At 35.9% G+C, this 27,369-nt stretch overlaps 1 protein-coding gene across 1 annotated transcript; it reads left to right on the top strand.

The window, feature by feature from the left end:
* Positions 1–16,375: 16,375 nt before the first annotated feature.
* On the top strand, positions 16,376–25,771 carry LOC145687986 (uncharacterized). The gene is made up of 5 exons (XM_081761671.1): positions 16,376–17,493; positions 19,550–19,879; positions 21,073–21,308; positions 23,601–23,760; positions 25,519–25,771. The coding sequence occupies exons 1-5, from the start codon at positions 17,277–17,279 to the stop codon at positions 25,644–25,646; spliced, it is 1,071 nt and encodes a 356-aa protein (XP_081617797.1). The 5' UTR covers positions 16,376–17,276; the 3' UTR covers positions 25,647–25,771.
* The last annotated feature ends 1,598 nt before the right edge of the window (positions 25,772–27,369 follow it).

Here is a 27,369-nt window from a genome sequence, read left to right on the forward strand (position 1 = left end):
GCGTGGGTCAATGAAAACTTGACCCACGACCTACTAACTCACCACCCACCGTGACCCACGACCCACCACCCACCGTGACCCACGACCCACCGTGTCCCACGACCCACCATGACCCACCACCCACCGTGACCTAGTGTGACCCACCACCCACCGTGACCCACTGACCCACGACCCACCACCCACCATGAACCACTCTCATCCACTGTGACCTACTCTGACTCACCAAAATCCATCGTCATCAACTCTGAACACGATCCACGGCCTCTTCTATACTGACTAAAGAGTTTACACTTGTAATAAAACAAGACTGTGAAATTGTCACTAATCGGAGTTTGAATTTCTAGTCAATCGCTCAAGCACAACTCTGTTACAATAATAGTGGATCTGACCTTTACGATATAATATGGTAAAGTGTCAGTGAGGAAATTGAAACAGTCCGAGGTGGGGGAAAATTAATGTGTGCCTAAAATATACTTATACCAAGAGAGTATTGTTGCAAGTGTTAATTTCTTAACGCATTCAAAAAGAAACTTCTATTTTCAGGAAAATACCCCTGTACAATATGGAAAAGGTTATGGTTTCTCAATTCACAGTATTTTTCTCACAAAAGACTTGAAAAATCAATTTCTCATAGTGTATAAAGATGCTCGGGTATCCTATGTGAAAGCATTTCCATAAAGTATCCTCATAATTGTATTTTGTAGTCACTAAAACACCACGTTAAATTTAAGTTACAAATATGCATAATTGCAATTATTATGAATATTTATTCAAAGTAGTTTACCTAAAGCAAAGAAGAGACTTACTAAAAAGTTGGTACAAAGTTGAATAACACAAATAAGCTATTAGTAATAGAAGTATACATTTTCCATAACTCGTAATTTTCCACCTTAAAACAAATCTGAAATCGGGTTTATTTCCTGTTGGTAACTTTTTCGTGGTAAATCATCCGCAGCGGAATGGTGTCCATCTTTCAGCCAAGAAATAACTGGCTCGTCTACTTTGAGCTTGTCTAGCGGTAGACCATTAACGTTGATGAACAACAAGTTAAACAATATTTGAGCACTTAGTCTATTTTTAATATCAGTCATCTGTAATTTCATAAGGGGAAATCCCCGTTCGCACTCTGTCGTGGAAATTGATAATACTTCTACCAGATTTCTGCAACTCCTCATCGACAATCTGCTTGTTAGACTTAAGTCTGATAACGATTTTTCTTGGTCTGTTTTGAAATACTCAGCAAGAAGTATCATCTCTCTATCACCATACATCTTTTGCATATCGACCATGTCAGTTGGCAATGTCGACTCGGAGAACAGAAACTTCATCCACCACGCCTTTGATAGGGAATCTTGTGAATAAATTATCAATTAAAGCCTGATAAACTGATGGTTTCTTATTGTTTATAAATTTAATTTTTGTAATTACACATGAAGGTTTGATGCCATTACCAAGTTCCCTCCCCCGTCTAGAAAGCGAAAGGAAACGAGGTTCCTGGAAAGTGTTCAGAGGTGAATGGGAATTTTCCTCCTTCTTCCCCTTCAATTACCACACTGATGTTTGCCATGTGCCAAATGGCAAATTTCAATCAAATTATCGTAGTATAATTATTTCCTTGTTGAATTATCGATGCTTTTCAGTGGAAAAAAGGATGAAATTTGAAAGTTCCAAATCAAGGTAAGTAGACCAACGTAAAGGGAAAAAAGTGTAAAATTTTCCATATAATTATGCGTACAATCCAAATTTAAAATTTCCGTTAATTAAGCTTACAGTACAAATTTTATGCCTATTTTTCTCACAATTTAATGGGTTGATTGTTTCATTTACAAGGGTGAGCTCCAGTTGGATACTGCTAAATGAAAGATAATCAAAATGGAGAAATTTAGTGATCATATAATCCTGAGAATAAAGGGAGACAAATGGATGGAGGAATCGGGTTTCAAAGTTAATTCTGTTAATGGTTCTATATTTGACATTATCGATTAATTTCGTGCATTTTAAAGTTGTTTGGTGACACTATATTCTCCCTCTTTCTCTTTGTGTCTCAATGTGCAAATTTTCACAAAAATTAGACAAATCAGTAACCCTCAGTTATATTTGCAACCTAACGGGAAATACCGGTACTTTAATACGGATGAGTTCTCCAACTCGTTTGAGTGTTATTGAATTTTGCACTTTGATATTTACAAATAAATTACTGCATGCCAAAAGTTAGCATTTTCAAAAATCATTTAACGAATAATGAAATCAACAATTCCTTCTTTCGAAGTATTATTACGTATCAATCAGTGGCGCCGGAACCTAGGAGCTCACACTATGTTAGATCTTCAAAATTTTCATTGGGGTTGGGTTCTTCCGCCGTAAGAATCCATCCATATTTTTAATTGATTTGCAGTTAGGACTACTGTTAACAGTTTCAAAACTCAGCGCAAAGCTCTGAGTTAGTTAAAAAAAAAAAAAAAATAACCTACCATATATACCACATAATCTAGCATAATATATTATTTGATACTCTGATATGTATAGTTATTTGAACTAAGTAAACTCGTTTATATAACCCCTTATTTGAGTTATTTATAAGATTATGTTATCTGCTCATCGGTGTCTCTAGTATCCGTATATTTTTTGAAGTGGCTGTATATAATTTTGCGTGTGTATCATACAAAAAGAATTACTGTGAGTACAAGTATCCAAAGACTGCCTTTTGTCATTTCGTCAGACAGCGTTTCTCTCCACTTCTGCACAAAAACACTCTTTACAATTTGTTCTTTTAACAGTTGGGGGCAACTTCACGCTGCTGTGCTAGCTACTACCAGGTGTAATTAATCTTGGAGCAGGCCCTAGTTGGGTTGGCTATCTGACGGATTTTATACTTCAAGAATGTATGTGGCCCACTATACACATGTTTCAATGTTTTCGAAAATTCTACTGCTGAAAAGATAAACGGGGCAATCTGTAATGTTATATGAAAGTTCAATTGTTCTTAGGGCCCACGTATTTACTCGCATAATTTTCGCACCTTTTTAGACGAAAAAAGTTGTTTTGAAAAAAGGGTGCGTAAATTATGCGGGGAAAAAAATTAGCCACATCAGTGAACATCATCTAATTTTTTCCCCAGTCAAAATATCCCGAAAATACCGGTACACATTTTCTTTGTAGCAAGAATTGACAACAAACAACTAATTCTAAATTTGTAGAAAAATAACATTAAAAAATTGATTAAGAAGTCGTGTGGTTTCTTATCTTACAACAATGGCTTTGCTGCGTTGCCAATTGTTCATTAGCTACCTAATTGATTCCTGGAAAAATGCTTTTTCACAAAAGGTTTCCGCGTGCGCAAATTACGCGAGGAAAATAAAATATACAGAAAATGCCCTTCAAAATTGGGATGCGAAAATTATGCGAGGGCGAAAATTACGCGCGTATTTACGGCAATTTGTGTAGAAACGTAAGATTTAGACACAAAATTCCTTTTGTAAACAGAACAAGCAATAAGATATTTTTTGATATAGTATGCTAGAACTGGTAAAGAGGTTTCACATGTTTTGTTCAGAATGGAGTAGTACCACATGAACCTCTCAAGTTAGAGAGATGAAACTTGGCATAAATCTCATCACTGAAAATAACCGTCTCGAACTCTGAAAATTCCTGGGAAACTGAGCATTTTCTATATGTTTTTTTTCTGCATTAAAAGCGACGTTGTCCGTTGTGAATGGTCCCATCACGAAAAGACAACTGAAAACTTTAAAATAAATTATAGAGTTTACTTAGTGTCTATCTCGAGGTAGGTTTCAATTATAACTTTGATTAAAGGGTGAATCTTAAAGAGAGTATGAGATTCAAAATTAATGCGAAAAATAGAATATCTGAAGAGCTTCTCAAGTTATTAAGAAGAATTTCGATATATAAACTTTTCATTACAAATAAGCGGACACGAGACCTAGTGGTTTTCGAATGCCGGTTTTATTGGGGAAACACTGTATTTTATTTTATTCTAGGTATTTTATTCGCTACATTGAAATGGACTTTGTATGTTGTTTGTGATCACAGCACCGAAAACTGCTTACCCGTTTGAAGTGAAATTTAGAACATTTTTAGAATCTATTTCAGCGGCTCTTATCATGACACATTGATTAAGGAATGTATCTAAAGTTGTAGGAGAGCTCAAAATTTACTCCTAAAATAGAATATCTTATGGATTATTATAATTACAGTTTCATTGAAATTCGTATCATGAGGTAGTATGGGGCTAACACATTTTCATAAACATATTCTCCTCGTTCATACCGCCATAGAAGGGAAGTTGTAAGGAAAACGAGGAATAGAAAGAAGAAGAATACAATTGATCGATGATTTGAAAGACAGAAGAACATATTGGGAGTTAAAAGAGGAAGCTGAGGATCGAAAAACGTAGAAGAAACATTTCCAGGCCTAAATCTAAAATTAAAAAAAAAAAACTCTCTAGTCCCAGGACCTGCCGAAAGGCAGAATACTTAATACTAATAATTCTTCTCGTACGAAGAATGAGCATTTCAACTAATATACAGAGTGTTCAGAAAGTCTCTATAAACCTGATTTGTGACATTCAAAGCCACGAAGAAAAATAATTTATACGAAAGTTCGCAATATTGTTTCTGTTTATTTCAATGTTGGTATTGCTATCAGAAATCGCGATAAATGTATTTTAATTCTATACTACGTATCTTTCTTTGTTTCTTCGTTTTCTAAAGGATGTAATCGAAGTCACACTAGTAAATATAGACTATAGTGAATAGTGTATTGGTTTTGAGGCTTTCCGAACACCCCGTGTATAGTGTTATTACATTGAGTTAATTTTTCTCATGGGTTATTTTGTTACGGAAACATTTTATACAAAACCAAGTAACATCACAAAACTGTTTATTAATTTATTAATTATCAATAGAATATGTAATAGAGCTGTAGCTCCTTTTTTCAAAGAATATATTGTATTGATAATACGGTACACAAATCCAAGAATTAAAAGTTTCATTATTAAAATACATTTATTGAACTTTTAAAAAATATGATTTTGCATTACATTTGCACACACACAAAAAAAACCTTCCTTAATTTTTATGATCACTGTTGTCTCGTTCTACGTAATTACATTTCATTATTGTCCAGAAATGATAGTGATAAAAGACTAGTACCAAATATGGATAGGTGCTGATTGCCACGGGTGCTGACTGCCACAGCCAATTATTGGTGCTGACTGCCACGACTGTCGCTGATTGCAAATATGAAGGTGCTGACTGCCACGACGGCGTGCTGACTGCCACGAACCTGGGAGAAACTTATTTGGAAAGAGAGGAATTAATCCCTCTTACTAAATTTATGATTATTAATTAATTTAGTAGGGTTTAATTTAGTAATTATCACAGCAAATCTATGTGGCATCCTATAAGTTACAAAGTTGCTCACTAAGTGGAACGACATACACTTGGATGTTTATAAAGGGATTGTCTTTTCTGTTATATGTACAATTTGCACATTTCATTGTTTATATTAATTGTTTTATTGTATTATTTAATGGATATGATGGTCTGAAGCCAGCTGACAAGGGAAGTTGGGGAGAAGCACTCGCCTGCAGAGAAATAAGCATGTCATTTGAAGGACCAATTCATGCTGATTACAACAGTAATAAAACTCCTGTACTTTGAGAACTGTTAGAGATATTCAGCTTGGAAATTTATATGAGAAAATGAGTGGATGCACGTTTCAATGCGTTAAGTATTCTCACCCATGGCAAAGCCTGATGGTTTGAACTTGCTATTGCTTGATCACTGGGGTCCATTCACAGACAAATTGTCCATTACAAGTTGCATGACGGATGGCAAAGACCTAATGATTGAGAAGATACCAAAGAATTGCACACGATTTGTGCAACCATTTGATGTGTTTTGATTCCGATCAATCAAAGATTATGGCGAGTGTACATATTATGAATCTTCTTCATCTGGACGTTATAATGTACCAACGAAACAATCAAATAAAGTTCGTGTCCATACGAATCACTTCCGATCACCGTGATACATTGGATTGTTTCAGTTTGCGTTCTGCAAGGCAGGTAACGAACAAATTATAGGCCTATAACTTTTGAATCACTTGTCGAATTTGCTTTTTGCTTTGGTTCTGCGAACTGTTCTCTTGACGGATGCAACACAATTGCACATATAAAATGTTCATGCTGTAAGGGAGAATTTTGCCTGCGTCATTTCTTCATAAAACAGAACAACAACAACAGTGATCAATTTTCATCTCTAGCCTATGATTATTGTGAATAATGTAATGACTAATTGTATCTAACAAACCCGTTAATTATTGCAAAACACTTTTTTCCTGTTACTTCCGATAGCTTTCAATTCGTATGTCAATATTCGTTACTAATTATGTTGTATTTAACACGTATAAATGCGTATATCCTCATTTTATCATATAAACTTTCAAGTTGAATATCTCGAACCGTTCTCAACCGTACAGGAATTTTATTAGCTTGTTATAATCAGCATGAATTAGGACTTCAAATGGCATGCTTAGTTTCTCTGCAGGCGAGTGCTTTCTCCTGAACTTCCCTTGTGAGGTACAGCCCAGCAGTGCTTTTTTGATGGAACTTTCAAGAGCTGCTCGAAACAATTTGCACAGCTGTATACAGTTCATGCTGACATAGAATTCAAGTGAGAATACATAAATCGTACCAATTTTGTACGCACCGCTCCCTGACAAAACTGGAAGTACACTCATGTCCACAATTTTTGTCGCATAACTATAACTGTCTTCTTGTAAGAATATAATTTGATAGTTTTGCAGAGTACTTTTAATACTTATATTATGTGTATAATTAGGAAATTTATATTTGTGATAAATTTCATAGGAAAAGAATTATAAATACGAAAATCATAATGAGTAAAATAAAATGTAACTAAATGAACAAGAAAATTTTGTTTTCGTTTTATTGTTCTGCTCTTTTGACATGAAATTTACCATATACTTGTCTTTGCCGATTATACACATATTAACATTATAAGAAATACCGGGCGAATTCGTTATCAAATTATATTACTAGAACAACATATTTATAATCATGTGACAATAATTTTGGGCATGAGTGTACATACAGAGACCTGTTTACCTTTGTTAGGAGTTGGTCTGAACAACACGATCCTAAGGATCATCTAGATTCTTTCATGCTTCTTGGCGTCCGGTAATGTTACGTCTAGCAACTTTCTCTCAGCTCGTGGCAGTCAGCACGCCATCGTGGCAGTCAGCACCTTGATATTGGCAATCAGCGCCAGTCGTGGCAATCAGCACCAATAATTGGCTGTGGCAGTCAGCACCCGTGGCAGTCAGCACCCCACCACCAAATATAATGCGATTCTACTAGTATTAAAACAAAAAAGCTTACAAGAAAATAATACATATCTGTACTGTTAACTGCGTAGGCTGGTGGGGGGATTTACAAACCAGACGTCTAGTGGGGGTAAATTAACTTGAGTGTAGCTTGCTTTTCTTCAGCAGAATAAACCTTAAGGCCAGACGGCATCCTCTTGACTCCATAACTCCGTCCTCTATCTAGACAAAGAGATCGATATATTAACGAACAGAGGAACGACCGATTTTTAACACATTAACTCTACCCAGTCTGGAGATATCAATTAAGTCAATTTTGTTACATGATAAAGCAGTAGTGCAATTTACAATAATATCTCAAATGTGCAACGAAGTAGTCAAATAATGAGAACGACAGAGACCTTACTTATCCACGTAGTCCACACCCATTGCGGCCTGTCTCAGCACGACTTGCGAACCTGAAATTGCCAGTAATAAATGTGTATAAATCGGTAATACAATAACTATAATTTGTAAAACAGCAACACTGTTCTATAAGAACAATTTTTAACTATAAATGAGAGAAAAAACATTAATTTGTACAATATTCAGTTATGAAAATTGTGACTTGCATTCTTAGGTTAATAACAAGAAGCAAAAAAATTACGGCTCTCATGTTACTACCTAACACTGATTAATAGACTACAGTAACGAATAACCCAGACTTCCAATCTACAGGACACAAAATATTCCAATTATAACGAGCGGGAGGAACGCAAAGCCTATCCGTTATGATGCACTGCGCAACAAAGGAATTTGCTTGGAAAGAGAATTGAAATTAAAAAGGAACAAACTGCAGAAAATTATAATAAGAATAAGTACTGTTAATATCACCACTATTCTCCCACGTACAAGGTTGTATTCCGTCACCTTAGTTCCAACAGGTATCATCAAATAAAAACATACATTTAAACAAATGGAAGGACGCTTGTCAAGCTAAAGGTCATTGTCATTCAGAGAAATGGTGGGGACTTTCAAAAAGGGGGAAACTACATGTCCTTACTAGGTATGTAAAAAATCGATATCGATGCAGAGAAAATTTCTATCATTTTCTAATATTTTATAAAATTGAATAAATTCCTGTACGAGAGCTCCAGATCATCAATTCCGAATTAACTTCGGGTTGGTCTTGAAATGAGTTATTTTATTAAAATGAATCCTGGCAAATGTAGCTATTTTTGAAACACAATAGTTTTATTATAAGAAATCAGAGTAAACAATCCTAAATTTCGCTTCGTAATTAAATAATTAGACTGCAAATTTAGTCTGATTTACATACAAACAAATCTTTGATTCGAGACGCCATTCTTAAAATATTAGTTTATTATTAAATCGAATTTTGACTGTTGTAACCAGTTTTGAAACGGTTTGTTTTGTTCTAGCATAAATAATTTATATATATATATATATATATATATATATATATATATATATATATATATATATATATATATATATATATATATATAGTATCAAAAAGGGGTTAAATTAGTTTGAACAAAAAATCCTACTCATGATGTTTTCCTTCTAGGTCATAGTTGTTGGTTTCTCAATACTAAACTGAATCGGTGCCTGAAGAGTAGTGTGGCCATCACCACCATCCATGCTCCAACCCAATCCAGTACCAAATAACCATAATGGCTTAGAAGGACTAACTCAAATTTTGACCAAACGAATTATATCCAATTCAATTCTGGACTATTGAGATATTGTAGTGTCTGACTTTTATAAAATTTCAATGTATTAATTCCAAGATCTTGCTGAAGCGACACCCAGCATCGAAACCTCTGAGTTTTAGTTAGGTTGAATAATATTATTAAGCTTATTTATGGAACATCAACATGAAAGAAATATCACTCAACTGTATATAAAAGAATGTAATTTTATTTAATTTGACCAATAAAAAAATCAAGTATTTGTACAGTAAGGGACACTTCTGGATGGTACACTTTTGCCGTAAATTTCCATATGGGTGTACCATCCAGAAGTGTCCCTTACTGTACATCTTTTATTTCAACTTCATGTTTATTAAACAGCAACACTCTTTCCTTTCATAAGGAGTCGTCTCAAGGAAAGAAATTAGAAATAAAAGTGAAAAGGAAGAAACCTTCCTTCTGTTATTCCTATCTATATTATACATTCGAGGTCTAACTCTGTATTCCATTAAGCGTGCTTGAACTTATATCTCCATTTAATAAACAAGCAACACCAAAATATTACTATTATCTTTCTACAATGTTTAATGCATGGCTTCAACATATTTATAGCACTGAACGCATTCCCTTCATATGGGACAGAAGCCTGACATCTCTATTTCACTCCACTTAATAATAATCATTGAGTTATCCGGAAAGCAAACATGACAACAGAATCAAAAAATATAACATAAATTAACATATACCTATCTAACTAATCTAACCTAACCTAATCCTGACTAACCTCCAGAAATAAAACATAGGATACTCAAGACAGAGCTCATATTTTAATATTACGGTTATCTTACATATTATATGTTGAAATAAAACATTCACATAATAATAAGAAAAGTGAGACACATACACATATTAACTGCACGCTATAACTGGAGTTTAACTCATCATTTCTAGGAATAACAAATCTTTAATAAATGCTGAAAGGGTGCAAATAAGGGTTTTATTACTCCGTATACTCGTAATTCCGTCCTCATTAAATTCGAATTTGTTTACCTATAAGTATCACCATGGCAACGCACTGAAATGATTTTTAAAAAATCCTGACATTAAAAGAAAATGTATGCTCAGTATCATCAGCTATATTATCACTAGGACAACCAACTTAATACTTTGTACATCTATATATTACATGATGGTTTTCCTTCAATATGCTTTATTATGTTTTCTCCTAAATTGTGACTTAATATGCTGTTCCTTGAATTATACTTCAGTTTTACCAATTTCTATTACATATTTATTTTATTTTACTCGTTTTTTATTACACAAACATTAAAAAAGTGTATGAAACTATTCATTTTTCCCACTAAAAATTACTTCAGTACAACATACTACCTCATTTTGTGCAGTTTTCCTTAAGCGGTATTTCGAAAAAGAAACATGTGCCTGCAACGTAGACTTTTCATATTTAATGAATTCAGAACAAAGCGTACAAAATAGATTACCGCCTTCTCTTTTGAAATGGTCAGTTGGTGAGAATTCTCTTACTTTCAGTTTGCAGATTGATTTTGGCATCATGGAATGTGTAAAACCAGGCATGCCTATTTTCTAACACAATGAGTTAAAAAAAAAACTTTCTGAGCGGAAACTTCAGAGTAGTGATGTATCGCTCGCGAGTGAGCCGACTCTTCTGACTAACTCTTTTGGATGAGTGAGTGAGTCGTTGTTCACTAGAAATGAGCAACGATTCTTCGAGTGTCATTACTCTTCGAGAGTCGTTGCTCTTTGGGAGTCGTGGTTCTTCGGGAATCATGATTCTTCGGGAGTCGTGGTTCTTCGGGAATCATGATTCTTCGGGAGTCGTGGTTCGTCATTGTTCTTCGGGAATCGTGGTTCTTCAGGAGTCATGGTTCTTTTTGAACCACTGTTCTCTGGAAGGGACGATTCTTTAGGAGTGACAATGTGTGGAGAACGTGAATCTTGTACCTCGCTCACTCGCGAACCGCCCTCTTGCTTTTTAATCTTGTTGGTTGATTCAGTCAGTTGCTGTTTTGTAGGGGTAGCTTCGCTGGTTTTCACTATGGCGAGAGCCTCTTCAGTCGAGTTCGGCAAATGTGCGTTGCCTTAGTGTATTTGCACCTCTGGCATAAATAAATAAATTAAAAAGAGTACCAACAATGTAAATGTTTAGCACTTTGATGTGACAGTTGGACTCACATTGATATTTCACATATAAAGCGTAAACTTTTAAGTATCAATTAAAATCGAATCTGCAGAATCGGGGGAATAGGTCAAGTACGTAAAAGCCCGAAAGAGCCGGTTCTTTCCTGTTCCCTGGATCCGCTCTTGCAATCGCACATAGACAATTGACTATTCAGTTGAGAAATTAATGAAAACGAAAGCGCATCAGCAGTAGAGATTAAAATGCTTAAAAGGGCAGTGCAGATGGTGTATCTTTGATTACAAGAGTACATACACGGTCCTGGTAAAGTGTCCTTGCATTCAAAACACCGGGCTGTATACCCCACTTTCAGAATTTTAGACATCACCTGGAGCGAAAGAAGGAAATAGCACACACAAAGGGTGCAGAGTCGGGTGTTTTGATTGCAAGGATACTTTGCCAAAACTGTATGTACACACACTGCACCCTCTTTTTAAGCGTTGTGTACATCACTAGGAACGAAAGAACGATTATTTGCATCACCCGATACTGTATGAAAGAAGGAGTTCTGGGCAATTAGCGAAGGATATTTGGCGGAATATCTGTCTCGATATTCAGTGAAGCAGGAAAACACCGTCCGGTAAAAGTCTACTTTGTGCCTCCCAGTATGATTGGCGTTTAATATCCTGACGTATTTCTTAAGTACAGGGCCAAAATTAGTAAATGTCATTCGTTGTGTCATAAGTATGACTATTTACTATTATTACTATTAGTAAAGCAATGTTAACCTATCAAGAGAAGTGGAAAAAATGTAAATTTCGCACGTAAAACATTGGACCCCCGCAACGGCACATTGACCATAATTACTTATAAATCTCCTCTATTGACTTCACTGACAATTACTTAAAACATATTTCACCTGGACACTGGACTATATTTGGTAGTGCTATCTGATAATGTGAACACGGGGAGTTATATTTAGTAACATTTTAGTCCTTGTACTTAAGAATATAAAATTAATGTTGCATCAGTCACTAGCCTGCACATTTTAAAATCCTGCCATTTGGCCCTTGTACTTTAAAAAAATAAAAATGCTATACTAGATATCTGCATCATTCCCCATATAGCATAGCCTGTGGTGGAAATAAAGGTTCTTTTTGGTATGCCACTATCTTCAACACGAGGTACGGCTTGTGTAGCCCGCTCCTTGCAGTTCTAATCTGGAACTGTCACTGGTCGGAACATGTGTCAAGTGACCATGAGCAATGTCGTTCACACAAACATATGTGAATGGCTCATGTGTGCAATGAACAATCCCAAATTATTTATTAAAACAATGCATTCGGAGCAAGGCTATTCACATTTAAAGGCGTGTATACAAAATTAAACCTATGAAAGTACAAGAAATCGACCATAACTAGAACCGTTAAAAGATACAGCAATGACTTCTTCACCCTTGGAAAGATAATTTTGTCCGCATTTAGTAGCGGGGTAAGCGCGTGGCAGTACAGCAAACTGAACTGCGGAATTTCTGAATTTGAAAAGGAGGCGGGGCTAAAAATAATGGACAAATTTCCAAAACTGATTACACACAAAACTTTTTTTTTTTTTTTTTGTGGAAAACCTGCGAAAGTGCATTAAAGGGTCTACGTTTTAAAAAAGCTTTCAAAAAGGTAATATTTTCGCAGTATTTTAACTATTGACAAAATTGTTATATGAAAGCACACGGTTTGGAGCACAAAATCATTCGCATACATACAGTTTCCAAGCGAAGTGTAAACAATCGAGGAATTAGTGTAGACAGTTAAATTAAAACGAAGAATGTGAACATTATTCAAAAAAGCAAATAAACCCCTTTTCCAAAAGCTGAAAGCTGCCTCAGCCTGCTGTAAACGGAAAGAACAGCATCAACTATCTAGGATTTGAAAAAATAATAAATAAATAAATAAATAAATAAAACTTACTCTACAAAAACACGGTGTAAGGTGAAAATGAGTTCACTCGATCCATTCTACGATACTACCAGGATGATTCAAAAAATAAAACTACTGTGTTTGGGGTACAATTATTCGAAGAAGGAACCATTGTTGTCTAAACATTTATTCCAACGTGGCACCACATCATCCATGCCCTGTTCAAAGTAATGTTACTCAAGGTTCCCTAATAGGTCAGTGTAGCCTGTGGTGCCTCTTTCAATGTATGGAAATGGAGGTGTTCTTCAGGGGGAATCCGAAACTTCTACGTCCGGGCTATACGGAGGGTGATAGAGAATTTACTAGTTAAACCACCGGGGATGTGTTCCGTTCCGTTTGGCTGTATGTAGGCGTGCGTTGTCGTGCAGTAACAAGCCCTCTCCGAGTGCCCCCTCCTCTCCTTCTTGCCGCACATTGTTCTGGAAATGGGATTTAGCCGGACAAATATATTTGCTCTGGAACTGATGCTACAAGAGCATTGAAAATGTTAGAACAGCTTAACACTGTTGTGCGGTGGGGTGGCACTGGTTACACTAGCTGGGTTTAAAATTAGTAGTGTTTTTTTTTTTTTTTTAAACGTAGCCAGACACTGTCACTGGCAGTCACTTGTCAATTAATATTGGCAATTTTCAGTGATTAAATATCGAAAATAGGCATTTCTAAAAAGCGTAAGGTTATATTTTATAATATTTATTTTGCTGCATATTTCATTAGAAGTGTTCCGTAGTCTAGTGATTGTAGTTTTGGTTTCTTGTTAGCGTGGTCCTGGGTTCAATCCTCAGCCGGAACATCCCACTTTCGGCGTCCAATCAGGGTCAGGAGGCAGCAGGGGTAATGTATTCAGGGTTAAGCAAAAGTATTGGGACAGGCCAATAATACGAGACAGCATCGAATGCGATGTCGTCATAATCGCTACACTATATGATGTCATCCAATGATCAGAGAAATTTATTTTATGTAATCTTAATATGTCTTTATTACTTTAAGGAGCTGCTGAACCGATTATAGTTAAAAAAAATCAAAAGTCAAAATATTTGTTTATAATTTGTGTACTTACTATTCATGCAAATTTGATAGGTTTCGTGTTAAATTTTCCATATATTGCTATTTTCGATAGCATTGTTCTGTTCCATTGACCAGACTAACCTAATATAACGATTCACTCTATGGCCCAATAATTCTTTTTTACACAGGGCTCGAAATGGAAAGTTTCACGAGACGGAACGCTAGATACTTTCTGAAGTGTGCTTCAATTTGTATGAGTTTTTTGTGTGGTTCATTGAATCTTCTCACGAGACGAACGGAATGGTTCCCGCATTTCACGAACCGGAACGGCGTCCGGTCCGCTCCGGGCCATTTTGAAAAAAAGGAAAAGGGGTAATTTAACGTCCCACGATTGTGCCAGCGATAGGGCTAAAGGGGACGATGAAGGAGAATGATGAAGAAAAAATTGGTGGAATGAGAAAGTGGGAGGAAACGGGAGAAACCCGAGAAAACCCACGAGCACGGTGTTGTCCACCACAAGCTCATGGCAATCCCTGGGATCGAACATGGGACCCCGAGCACCAGAGGTGATCGCTCTACCACTGAGCCACCGTGCCCCCCCCCCCGGTCCATTTCGAGCTCTGTTTTTGCGTCAGTGTTTGAATTTCGTCCTTGAAATTGGCCTTAAGTTTTTCCCACTTTTATTAATTTTTGTTTGCAGATAAAGCAAATATCCATGGAGAAAAGAAGGAAACCTGTAAGCCAAGTTACAACTAGGCATAAAAGGCGGATGATTCGAAACTTAGCTAGACAGATGCTGAACAGTGCTCCGAGCGAATACGAAAAACCTAGCTATGAGGAGGAAGAACAGGCTACAGAAGATCTGTCCCTCATGTCTGCAGACTTGACTGAGAAATGCCTAAACGAAGAAATGATACCTTCGTCGGAAAGTGATGACGATAGTGCCAGTGTGTCACCGCTGTATGAATATTCAGAATGTAAAGATAAATCAATGGAGGACGATGCAACTGTCGTTAAATCAGGTGAAAATGACCTCGCCAACCAGTTAGCTCAGTGGGCTTTACGAAGAAACATATGCCACGACGCTGTTGGCGATCTATTAAAAATTTTAAGAAACCATCCGTGTCATTCATATCTTCCAATGGATCCGCGAACTTTATTAAGTACGCCTTCTGTCTCTTCATTAGTTGAAATGCCACCCGGAAAATACATTCATTTTGGTTTAAGGAATGCGTTGAGTATGCTTACGTCGAATGATGAAACTTTTGTAGAACAAGCTGAAATTAACTTAGTGGTTGCCATTGATGGACTTCCTTTGTCCAGATCTTCTCAGAGCTCTTTTTGGCCTATTCTGTGTTCCACAACTACTTCAACATGTGTTGCAATAGTGGGGCTCTACCATGGTGAAAATAAACCTTCCAACAGCAATGAATACCTAAGAGCTTTCATAACAGAAACGAAAGACCTTATAAATAGTGGATATGAGATTAATGGCAAAACTTTGCCAGTACGATTAAGTGCCCTTACCTGTGATGCACCGGCAAAATCTTACATTCTGTGCATAAAAGGACACACAGGGTATTCAAGCTGCACTAAATGCTTGGTGGATGGTGAATTTGTCAATGGTAGAGTGTGTTTCCTTGATAGTGATGCGCCTATACGATGTAATAAAGATTTTAGAAAGCATACATATGAAGATTACCATACAGGAATCTCAATTATAGAAGAAATTCCAGACTTTGATATGGTAAAGCATGTGCCCTTAGATTACATGCATTTAGTATGCTTAGGTGTTATGCGCAAAATTATTTTCTTATGGTTGAATGGTCCGTTACAAGTACGATTACGTCACGCTGAATGCGAGAAGTTATCATCAAATCTCATTTCTTTGGATAAATACGTTCCAGAAGAGTTCGCTAGAAAGCCGAGATCATTGCGGTTCGTGCGCCAGTGGAAGGCCACCGAGTTTAGACAGTTCTTGCTGTATACCGGTGTTGTGTGCTTGAAAGGAGTAGTTCGGGAGGATATATATATACATTTTCTGATTCTTCATGTTGCGATGACCATAATGGTTAGCAAAACGCACGTACTTACACATTGCAAGTATGCATCCGAATTGTTACGTGCTTTTGTAAAAAATTTTTCTGCTTTGTACGGAAGGGAACATGTGACGCATAACATACATGGACTTCTACACCTTGGTGACGATGTTTTGCAATTTGGTAATCTTGATACGTTCAGTGCTTTCAAGTTCGAAAATTTTATGCAAACATTAAAGAAGTTAGTTCGCAAGGCAGATAAACCACTACAGCAAGTTCATCGAAGATACACAGAATTATTTGCTTTAGAAAAGACGAATCAAAACACTTTAGTATGTGAAAATCGTAAAACCAGCCTTTCCGCACCAAAGAAGCAATCTGCTCGTGAATCTTTTTCAGTTTTTCCAGGACAATTGAAAGCAACACAACCGAATAACGTATGCATTACTCGTTCAGGTGAAATTGTGCAAGTTCATGATATACAAGTTGGTTCTTCTGTGAGAATACTTGGGAGAAAATACATGGATCAAAGAGATTTATATGATGTGCCATGTAAGTCTTCCATGTTTGGGATTGTAGTTGTCACTTCGTTATCATCCGATGCAATCTCTCTCACATGTGACGATATAAAAGCAAAATGCATCAAGATTCCAATTGACGAAAAATCTTGGGTTGTTTTTCCATTATTACATTCTTTAACCTGCTGAAAATATAATGCCTTTTTCGTGAAATATTCAGTTCACCTTGAAGTGATTGGAGGTAGTTGGGCTATCAAAACCAAGTTGCACTACTGTGTTTGCTATGAAATATATGATTAAATCTTGTAAACATTTCTTAGGTTAGGTTAGAGCTGAAATGGTTTCAACTGATTCGTTAACAGTTTTCTGCGAGAAGCAAACTGAACTCATAAACAAAAGTTGCTGATACGTTCAGCTGTACAGTTATGGGGGAAAAAATCATCATATTTTTGCATGCTTAAACTCTTTATACATCTGTGTTATTCGTTTTTACCTGTTATAGAATTCCATACCGTCAGTGCAAAATGTCTGAAGAAAAGATTCCAGAGGCACAGTATTATGTTGTTGAATTCTCCGACGGGATACAACTAGTGCCGGTTAATTGGTTACTAGATGGGAAAAGAAAATGCTATTGGCCGAACTACAGCAGTTTTACAAAATACTATAAGGCAGTAGAGGAGAAATTAGAACCAAAGGAAGACTGGAGTATCCATAGGGTTTATGAAATTATTGGTCAATCATGTGAGTGTTTTAATATTTTCTTCCACTTTCTTAATTATATAGACTTCCATTTTTTTATGGATTTTTTTTTTAATTTGAATTTATTGAAACTGAAAAGAAAAAATGTCAAACGTACAATTTTACAATAATATCTGTCACAAACAAAAAGTATGATTTTTTATATTATTGTAGATATTAAGGGTCTTTCATACAGCAAAATTAAACTATACTAATTTTACAGTATTTCTTTAATATTCTCAAAATCGATAAAAAATAACTTGAAAAATGGAAATGTAGTACAATAGTCAATATTATTGTGCATGTCATACCGTTATCACGACTCATCTATCTCGTTTTGTTGTGTAGTTATTAATAGATGCGGCATGGATTTGTGAGATACACCTATAAGCTGCAAAGGGACGGCTAGATGATTCGTAAAAATGCAAAATAATATTGTCTAGCGCACTGGGTTTACACTGTTCAATTTCTTTATCTGTTTTGAAGATGTTACAGAAAAACTGTAAAATTAGTATAGTTTAATTTTGGTGAATGGAAGATCCTTGGTAATCGTAATAAAAATGAGACTGTAAACTAAGTTGTGTTTGCAATAATTGAGCGTGCTTGGTGAGACTAATAGTAAATTCCAAGATGATATATTTGCTGTCAAAAACCTATAACTTGTGGATCAATTCCTCGCTATGACATTCTTGCATTTTTGCATTCTTACATTGAAAAACACCCATGTAATAACCTGTTAACAAAGTCTATCCATACAGATGTAATACTTTATTTTACTCACTTAGAGCGAACGCTCTGACCATGACGCTACGGGGGAAACTATCAAAATTTTATTGTAACATTTTATTTAGATAAAATACGGCGCCTTATAATGAAGCAAGGTAACACCAACGTAAATTACAGAAAGTAGAGCCAAAGAATATTTTACTTACGATTTGGTCTGTCCTAAGTGACGGATAGTTTCTATTAACATGGTTTAAATCTATTTATTGCTTTACTTATTCAACTGCATCAGTGATATACTGATCATTGGATATTTGTGACATCGTATACGAAACTTATTTTCTAAAAAAAAATCAAGAACGTAATACCGATTGGTTTAAACTTTTGTTTGTCTCACCTGGAGTTCATGATTAAAAGCATGATGCACTACGGTTCAACGTCCAGGAATGTGGATATTTCAATTTTTGGTTGTTTGAAGGTTACGGTTTTCATTCACGGTGCCTCGGGGCTCTTTGAATTCTCATAATAATGAGGCGTTGAATGTTACCAAACGTAATTTTTTAAAAAATAATCATAGCGATGGTTACATAGTGGTCATAAAAAAAAAAAAAAAGCTTCTGGCTGCTTGTTGAGCTGAAGCGGTAGTAGCTCCTACGATTGGCATCTACACTCGTTTTTGTGATGATTTGGCGCGAAAACTACTGAACCAATCAATATTTTTGCTACTATGAAACTTTATATGAAGATTTGTCAGAAATAAATGTCTCCTTTTCTGTATACACATATGTATACAAAGTGCATGTTAAAAATGGATGAAAAAATGGATCTGAGGGAAACATGTACGAAAGCAGAATTTTGACGATAACAGATTTCAGTTTCGTAAGCAAAATTCACGGGGGCCGCAACATAGTGCCCCTAGAGGCAAAAGTCGGGCACAGTAGACCTAATGGGTAAAAAGTGCAACTGAAGGTAGAAATGGATAAAAATAAAAGGTGGGTTCAAAAATGGGTTTTAATTCTGTAAAGGTGCCCCCTACCTTCCCGTCATTATGGCCCTGGGGTCAACTTAAAAACATTAAATGGAAAAAATTGAAACCTCTATAAGAAGTACTATTTTTCGAATCTATAGCAGAAATATGAGAGTTGCTGGAGCGAAGTCCCAAGCGACAGTCTGGGAAAAAAGCCAAACAGGTGAAAACACGCTGAGTCAGTTCAAAATGGTCTTGCATTCGCTTCTGCTCAACTCGAAGCAATTCTGACATTGTATATAATTTTACTGACGAACATGATTAGAAGCGATATTAGTACTCTCTAATTTGTTTCAATATTCATTCTAGATTCTTACGAGCGTGGGATGGAGAAATTAGAACTCGCGAGAGACCAGACCGAAGTTGATACTGGTAATGAAGAATCTTTTGAGATACAGAAAAAGAAACGTCGCATACGAGCTAGAAAACAGCAATCATCATCTTCGGACGAAGATATTGCCCTTAGTGAAGCGATTAAGCAAAGTGTTTCTACAATAAAGAAGACTTTGCCACCGGTACCGAATCTCTTTTCTAAAAAGGTCGTGACGAGCACCAATGTGGATGATCCTGGAATGGCAAAAACTCCTAAGCGGAGCCCAGTCACCTCAGATGAGAGTACTGCTGTCCAAGAACACGAAGGTTAGTTCCAGTAATATATAAAATTAGATCTTAAATTCAATTTGTTTGTAAATTGCCATTTATAGTTTTTATAATACTTAATATGCTTTTACAGTAAAAATGTTTCTAACGCACGAAATGTCAATAGTAACCTTTATTTTCAACCAGTTATCAACAATTCTATGACAAGAGTCCCTCCATACGGTATATTCCTTTTTATTTGTAGTGGGTGGGGTAACATACGGACAATTAGTCAAAATATTTTCTTCCTCAGGGTAATTCTAGGAATGTGAAATGATATTAATTCTATGCTACTGATGATGATGATGTGGTGTTCTGCCCGAAGACAGGTGTGAATCCATATGGTGATTTGCCATTGCGTTCCATGGGATGTTGACGTCCTAAGGACAGGAACTACAGTTGAACGAGGGATCCGAACCTTTTGTTCCCAACCTGGAATTGAGCCCGGGACCCCTTGATTACAAGGCGAGCTTATCCACTGGAGACATTTGTGTTATGCTATACTTTAGAAATGCTAATGCTACTAAACATTTATGCTTTACTTCAAATATAGATTTCTTTAAGGAAAATATATGTTAGGTTCCTTGTATTTCTAGAAAAGTAGTCACACTTAAAGAGGTTGTTATGCTGTCTTTATATATATATATAAAACAAAAAAGCGACGTAAATATTACATTAGGATTTGGAACTTATGTTAAGATAGGATTAACCCAGGGTCAATCGCGCTACTTGGAGTAATAGATTTTTCTGATGTACATTTTTTTCTTTTATATGCTTCAAGACTTTGTAATAATAAAACGTACCTTTTCTCAATAGTTCATTAATGTTTCCTAAATATCATGTTATTGTTTTCTTGGGCTCTATATTTCGCTGTTACTGAACGATGAAGTAACAAAATATTCGGTTGATATATATATATATATATATATATATATATATATATATATATATATATATATATATATATATTAAATTCCAAGTTCCATGCAAGTAGGCGTGAAACTGGGTAAGGTTACTTAGTTAGGGAAATCTTTTCAGATTCGATATTGTTTTCCATATGATGTATATGTACTTCATACATTATCTTGCACTCTACTGGCTAGCTGTAATTTTTTTTATTTGAAGTGTATTGCATGTAAAAGTAATTTTCATTACCAACTAGTAAGAATTTACTGTATTTTTCTTTTTGCTAGGGTGCAATGGATTTCACCAGCAGATGTTGCGAACAATGGCTAGTATCAAATACACTATAAACGATATGTGTCTATCTTCGGCCAGGATTGAGAACAAAATAGACGAAAAGAAAGAGACTGTTGAATTGGATGTACAGGAAGCCTCGATTTTGTCCAGTTACTTCCCCATAACTTCTGTTGAACAAATGGATGCCATAGAATCCAAACTACAGGATAAAGATTACAGAATAAAGCTAGTAAGTCCTTTAAAATACTCCTTTTGTAACAGAGCATCAAGAGACAGGTATATTTCTCTCTAGGTAGAACGGCACAGGACCGTTTGATGGGGTTCCTTTTTTTTTTTTTTTTTTTAAGCAGTTTCTACAGTTCCTACAGTCCTACAGCAGTTACTACAAATAAAATAAGATATTTTCACTTAGATACCGGGCCCACCTCTGCATCTCTGGTTGTTGAACCCCGACATTCAATTTGTAAACGAATATTAACTATTCCAGAAATTAATCTTAATGATGCAATGAGAGACCACGTTGGAAAATATGGTTGACGTGCTACTAATCCATAGAACCGCAGAGAACTCTTTTCTGCCCTTTTGGTTTTCATGCACGTTTCACTCTTCTGTACTTTTTCATTTGTAAAAGTAATAATATTTGAGGCAAAAGCGGAATAAAATCACAACGGGGGAGGGCTTCCCCGATACCCCCACCCCAAAATTACAACAACTATGATGAAAATTAAAACGACCTAAAATAATAAAGAAAAACACAGAAATAACTACGCTTTTCCGTTGGTAAAACTTACAATATAATGGGGAAGGGGTACCCTCTCTATCAGAATTAAAAGGGACGAAGTACACAAATACGGAATTGAACCCACATCTCCCACACCAAAGGTCTCATTTGCGCCAAGCAGGTTCTTTATATTTACCTTGTGAAACAGAGAAAATCGTACAAACTATCCGCGGATATCGAACCAACCACCTTCCGAATACAAACAAGCCTAATCTGCACCGATGATGACTGCCCCGGACAACGAACCAATATTCTTCCGAATGTAAAACTCGGACACTAATTAAATTACTTTCTACTGTCCAATTAAAAATAAAAGTGTACCGTTTACAAATCTCACAAACCGCTGTTTTTTTTTTTTAATTCGTTTTTATCATGTGCGGAACGCGAAGACCCATTATTGCTTGCTTCCTTGCTCCAATTGTTTTAAAATACCCGCCTGTAACTGCCATATAGGATTCAAGAGTAATCTTGCGTAGAAGTACGTAAACAATTTAACAAACATCGAGATTTTTTGTGACGTAAGTGTATGCCTAGACATCACTTCACCAGAATGCATTGATGATAGAAAATACACGATCATGTTTCGTCTGAATGTAAAAGGCAAAATTTCGTTGTTTTGTGCGCAGATTTTTTCCAAAGGGTGAAATTTTGATCGGTTAATGGATTTCCAGTTATTACCTTTATCGGAATTTATTTAACTGGTCACTACACACAAGGCAACTTTCGAGGAAACTGACTCTCCAAGATTGAGTTGTCTTATTGATATCGTGGGGAAATCAACCTATTTATAAGAGAATTCAGTCCTTCAGAGTCAGTTCCCTTGAATCTTATCCTCTGAGTGGTGGGTTGAGAGGAGAGCCAGTGTTCTAGAACCTTTCACAACTAAGGTATTGTAAATACCAATTTTTTGACCCAAATTTTGTTTCGATTGTTTCATAATTCAGTAATTTTCAGGGAATAAAAGTCTGGGAATTTTGTCTGATATAGTAGACACCCTGATAAACGTTGGCGTTACAGACCCTTGCGGTCCTGAGTTTTTCCAATGCTATCTTCTAGTGATTACTTGATCTACGTCCACTTGATCTGCGTCCACTTGAATAACGGGCCTGTGATCAGCAGTGTTTCTTCATCTTGCTCACCAACAGGCTTAGCCGGCAACTTTCTAGATCATCTCTTTATTTTAGGCCTACTTGGCTACCCAGTTTTTGTGTAGACTCCAGAGAAATAGGGTACTTTGAGCGGGAATCGAACTTGGGACCAGTTGTACATGAATCCCACGCTTTATTACTAGTCTTTGCAGCCCTCTGAACTAATCCTAATACATAATAAAAATATATATGAGAAGTAGGTAATAAAAAAGCAGTAGTCCATTAGACTACAGTTTTGTAAGAACGTCGCGTGAACCATAGTTTAATAGTGCAGGCTTAATAAGATCTGCTGTTGGATCTAAACTCTCGATCGTTTTGTCTTCAAGTTGTTTTAAATCTTGTAAAAAGAATAGCTTCAGACATAGTAAACACTTCGTGTTCACATCATTGTCATGTGTTTTGGGGACAGACTTTTACAAGGCACAAAAGTACTAGTACCATTTCTCTGCTGGTTTCCGATACTAAATTTTTACAGTACCGGTATTATTATTTTTCCTTTTATACTAATCTATTTATTGTCTTTGTGATAGTTTCCTTGTTGGGAATATAAGGTTCGGTACATCCCGTGTAAGACATACTGTGTTACTTACAGGTGAATGAACTTCAAAGGATTGGCGGGCATAATCTCGACTCCATTGTTGTCAACCTTTTGAAGCGTACAATGGACAATGAAGTTGCATCAAGATTCAGTTGGCTTGGAGCCAAAGGGAAGCATGTTTTTCAGAATCTACGTTTGTGTGAAGTAATCATGAGTAAGTACAAAGTATTTATGGTTCATTAATTTTGACGATACCGGCACCTAGAGAGGTTCGGTATATTTAAATTCGCAAGTACATCAATTTCTACAATCTATATTGATGGTTCAGTTTAAGATGCCTAAAGTTTGTTACAGTGGGTATCATAGGAATGTTAAAGTAAAAGCAGAGATTTGCAAGTAAAAGTAAAATTGCTTATAAGACAGTGGGTCCTAAAACAGAGTCTGCTCATTTTGCTTATGAATGAGATGAGTAAGCTCTCATTCGTGAGCAAACTCTTGAAATAAAAACTGTCAACATTCCTGTGGTCTTGGTCCAATTAACAGAGCTTATTCATAGAGTTTGCTTCACTTCGAGCCAAGACTGACAGTTAAGAAGCCTTCAAAATGTTTATACCGTTTAAATAATGTAATATTTACAAACAAACAAAAAATGATTTGTCAATCACATTAATTGACATCATAAAAGCTTAAGTTGGCTTAAAATGAACAATGGAAGCTAAAGAAGAAATTATGGGAAGTATTGTATGAAGACAAAGCTTAAGGAAAAATGGATAGCCAATTTCCATTATATAAAATTAAAATAGCCAATTTTCCTTCTTCTGTTGAATAAAGTCGGAAAATCAAGTGGATTAAAATAATTAAGGAAACTAGCTGAACTAAACAACTGATGTCAAAAAAATATTGTCACTGTTATTTACGTTTAAGAAGGCAACAAACAAATGTAAAGAAAACACTGAACAGAGACAAAGTAGTGCAGTTCATTGTTTTCACGTCTTAGTCCACTTAGTTATTATGACTTTTTAAATCCTTGTGACTCTCGAACTTCATTCAACAGAAGGGAGGATTATTCCCGAAAGTTAATAATGTATCAATGTTTTATATCCATGCTTTGTATGTCATATATCTATGTTTACCTGCACTTCATGGACAGCAGCAATATTCCTATTTCCTGAACTCCGTTTATGGGAGTAAGATACATACTTAACAATACCTTGGAAAAAAAAAGGAAAAGTGCTCAATGGTATTGTTTCTTAAGAAAAGTTTCATCTGATGACTACGTCCGCATCTCTTGGAAATAACCTGGATAACGAGAGTTAATGTTAAAAAGGAAGTTCAAAAATCTCAAATATTACAAGATCGACAATTGTGTTAAATTCTCATTCTTATTGTAGACAATTATTAGATTTGTACTAAGTACAAAGATGTTCAGGAAAAAGGGTCACAAAGTTTCAGGGCAGAAAGATTGCATCAAAAGAAGGAAAAAGCCGCACTAAACATGTCTTTTGCGCTTCGTTTCGGAGATATGAGCTGCCGACAATGTGGGAAATCGAATTTCATAAACTATTCAACGTACAGAGTGCGGTTTAAGCTTTCGCACTCAGGCATACCTGCTCGATTTGGAAATATATATATATTCCAAAACTCTAATGCGTGCGTAAGGAACTCCTTAAATAAATTCTGTATCGCCTTTCGGAGTAATCCCGTCCGAACGCATTGTACAGATTTGAAACACGCATTTTCTAACTAATGTAGGTATGACTTCAAGTGTAAGCTTTGCACAACACTAATTAGTACCATAACGTTAAATAGTTTCTGAAGTTCAGTTTCCCACGTTTTCGGCAGCTTTTATCTCCGAGACGACGCGCTTCTTTACTTTCTTTTGATCTGCCCTGAAAGTTTGTAACCCCTTTTTCTGAACATGTTTTATATTGTACATAATCATTTACTTAATAGTTTGTTTTTATTATTGCAGGCACTGCGCGGTATCACAAGCATTGCAAGGCATCAACAGATGCAGAGATATCAGATGTAATAAAGAAGTGGCTTCGTCATGCTAAAGAGCGGGCTCTCAGGCAGAAGAACAACACTAACAATGATTAGTTATGCAAGAAAAAGTGTAAAATAAAACTAAAAACGCATTGTTTTGATGTTCTGTCATGCAGATTTAACGATCTGTGAAATCTGCAGTTAACGGTGATTTTTTTTTTAATTTATTTTATTGTAGGAACAACAGACAACAGTTTTTGAAGAAATGTGTTTGAGTGATAATAATACCCAAGTTATTTATTCTAAAAGTCGGTCGTCTTCTTCTTACAACTTAGTCACAAACAGATTATGTTGAATCATTTTTTTTTAACGTCGCTCAAGCCAAAGACATTGGGATAACCTTTTATAAGGTTACATATCCTCTTTTTTATTTTTATGGAAATGTAGGATTTACGTGGATTAAACTTGAATTACAAGACTTTTTATGAGATTCAGTGCGTAGTGGTACTGTATGTAACTGCTTTTTTGTAAGTTTTGAAACTCACTCAGAATTTTGCATTTTTTTCAACAAATTTGGTAATGGAGGTGTTGAATTGAAAAGGTTGAGAACCAGTCTCTTGGATTCATGTTTCATTTATTTTTATACTGAAAAACCTTTTGTGATGTATGTCATATTTTGTGTTTGTATCATTATTTGCATATGTAAATAATACTATGTGGAAGCAATGACTGTACACAGTAATTTAGCATAGTTTTAGCATTTATTGAAATAAAGAAAATCTACTGTACTTGGTTTTTAGCCTCAATGTAAATTATGAAATTGAAAAAAAAAATTAATCAATTTTTCAATTAATAAGTATTACATACTGTACATATATATATATATATAATCTTCTGATAGTTGATTGTTCCGTTTCTCTTCATTAATCATCTGTAACTTTGTTGCGCAGCTGATAGGATTCGGTACCGGTGACTGATAGTTCGCAAACTAAAATCCTGTCGACACTAAACTAAAATTTAGAAAAACGTTCACTATTCTCGCTCAGCCATGGAAATGCATTGGGCGTATGGTTGCAGAGCTGCTTTCGTGGTTTATCACGACATATATTTTGAACCCGCAACTATTTTTTTTATCTTTTCGTATATTATATAATAACACCACATTTCCACGAAGCTGGTATGATTAAGTCAGTTGTCTTAGAAACTTTTTTCTCTGTTCTGAATTAGTACGTCCACTAGAATGCTACGTCCAAATTAATTATATAAGTATTACAGAAATTACATTGTTTGCACCCTTTGTCTTTTCTTTTATTACTAAATGAAGATCTAATTAAATTTCCTTTATGGTGCGGGAAATGTCCTGCTTCCGAGTGACGGACTTCATATTAGGAGTCATAGTTGGATGGACATTCAACTAGGACTCTGGACGATGGAAAGCCCGTCTCTCGGAAGCAGGGTATTCAAGCCTCATAAAGGACATTTATATCTTCGTTTAGTAAAATAAGGAAGGGCAAAGGGTGCTCCCTCCCTTCTCCGTCCAGCTAGGCGATTTGAGATATCCATGTGACATCCACCGGACGTCCCATCGCGATGTACAAATCACGTCTCGCAGACATCACACGGACGTCTCGCGGGACGTCCATGGGATATCCATGAAGCGGACATTCGGCCATCTGATCAACAGCTACAGGACGTCCTGCTGATATCGTAGGATGTCGCATGGACATCGCAAATATCCCATCGGGACATCCCATTGGACATCCTGAGGATATTGAATGCTATTAGGGTCGTAAAAGGCGGGATTTCGCATTGTTGCCATAACAAGAGTTTTATATTG

This window comes from Thermobia domestica, chromosome 1 (assembly GCF_964235325.1).
Source record: "Thermobia domestica chromosome 1, izTheDome1.hap1.1, whole genome shotgun sequence".
Taxonomy (NCBI): domain Eukaryota; kingdom Metazoa; phylum Arthropoda; class Insecta; order Zygentoma; family Lepismatidae; genus Thermobia; species Thermobia domestica.

Bases quoted from the DNA above. Each gene is read 5' to 3' on its own strand.
- LOC145687986 (XM_081761671.1), top strand. From the start codon at position 17,277: ATGTCTGAAGAAAAGATTCCAGAGGCACAGTATTATGTTGTTGAATTC. The intron at 21,309-23,600 runs GTAAGTCCTTTA...TGTTACTTACAG, and splicing joins AAGATTACAGAATAAAGCTA to GTGAATGAACTTCAAAGGAT. The intron at 23,761-25,518 runs GTAAGTACAAAG...TTATTATTGCAG, and splicing joins TTTGTGTGAAGTAATCATGA to GCACTGCGCGGTATCACAAG.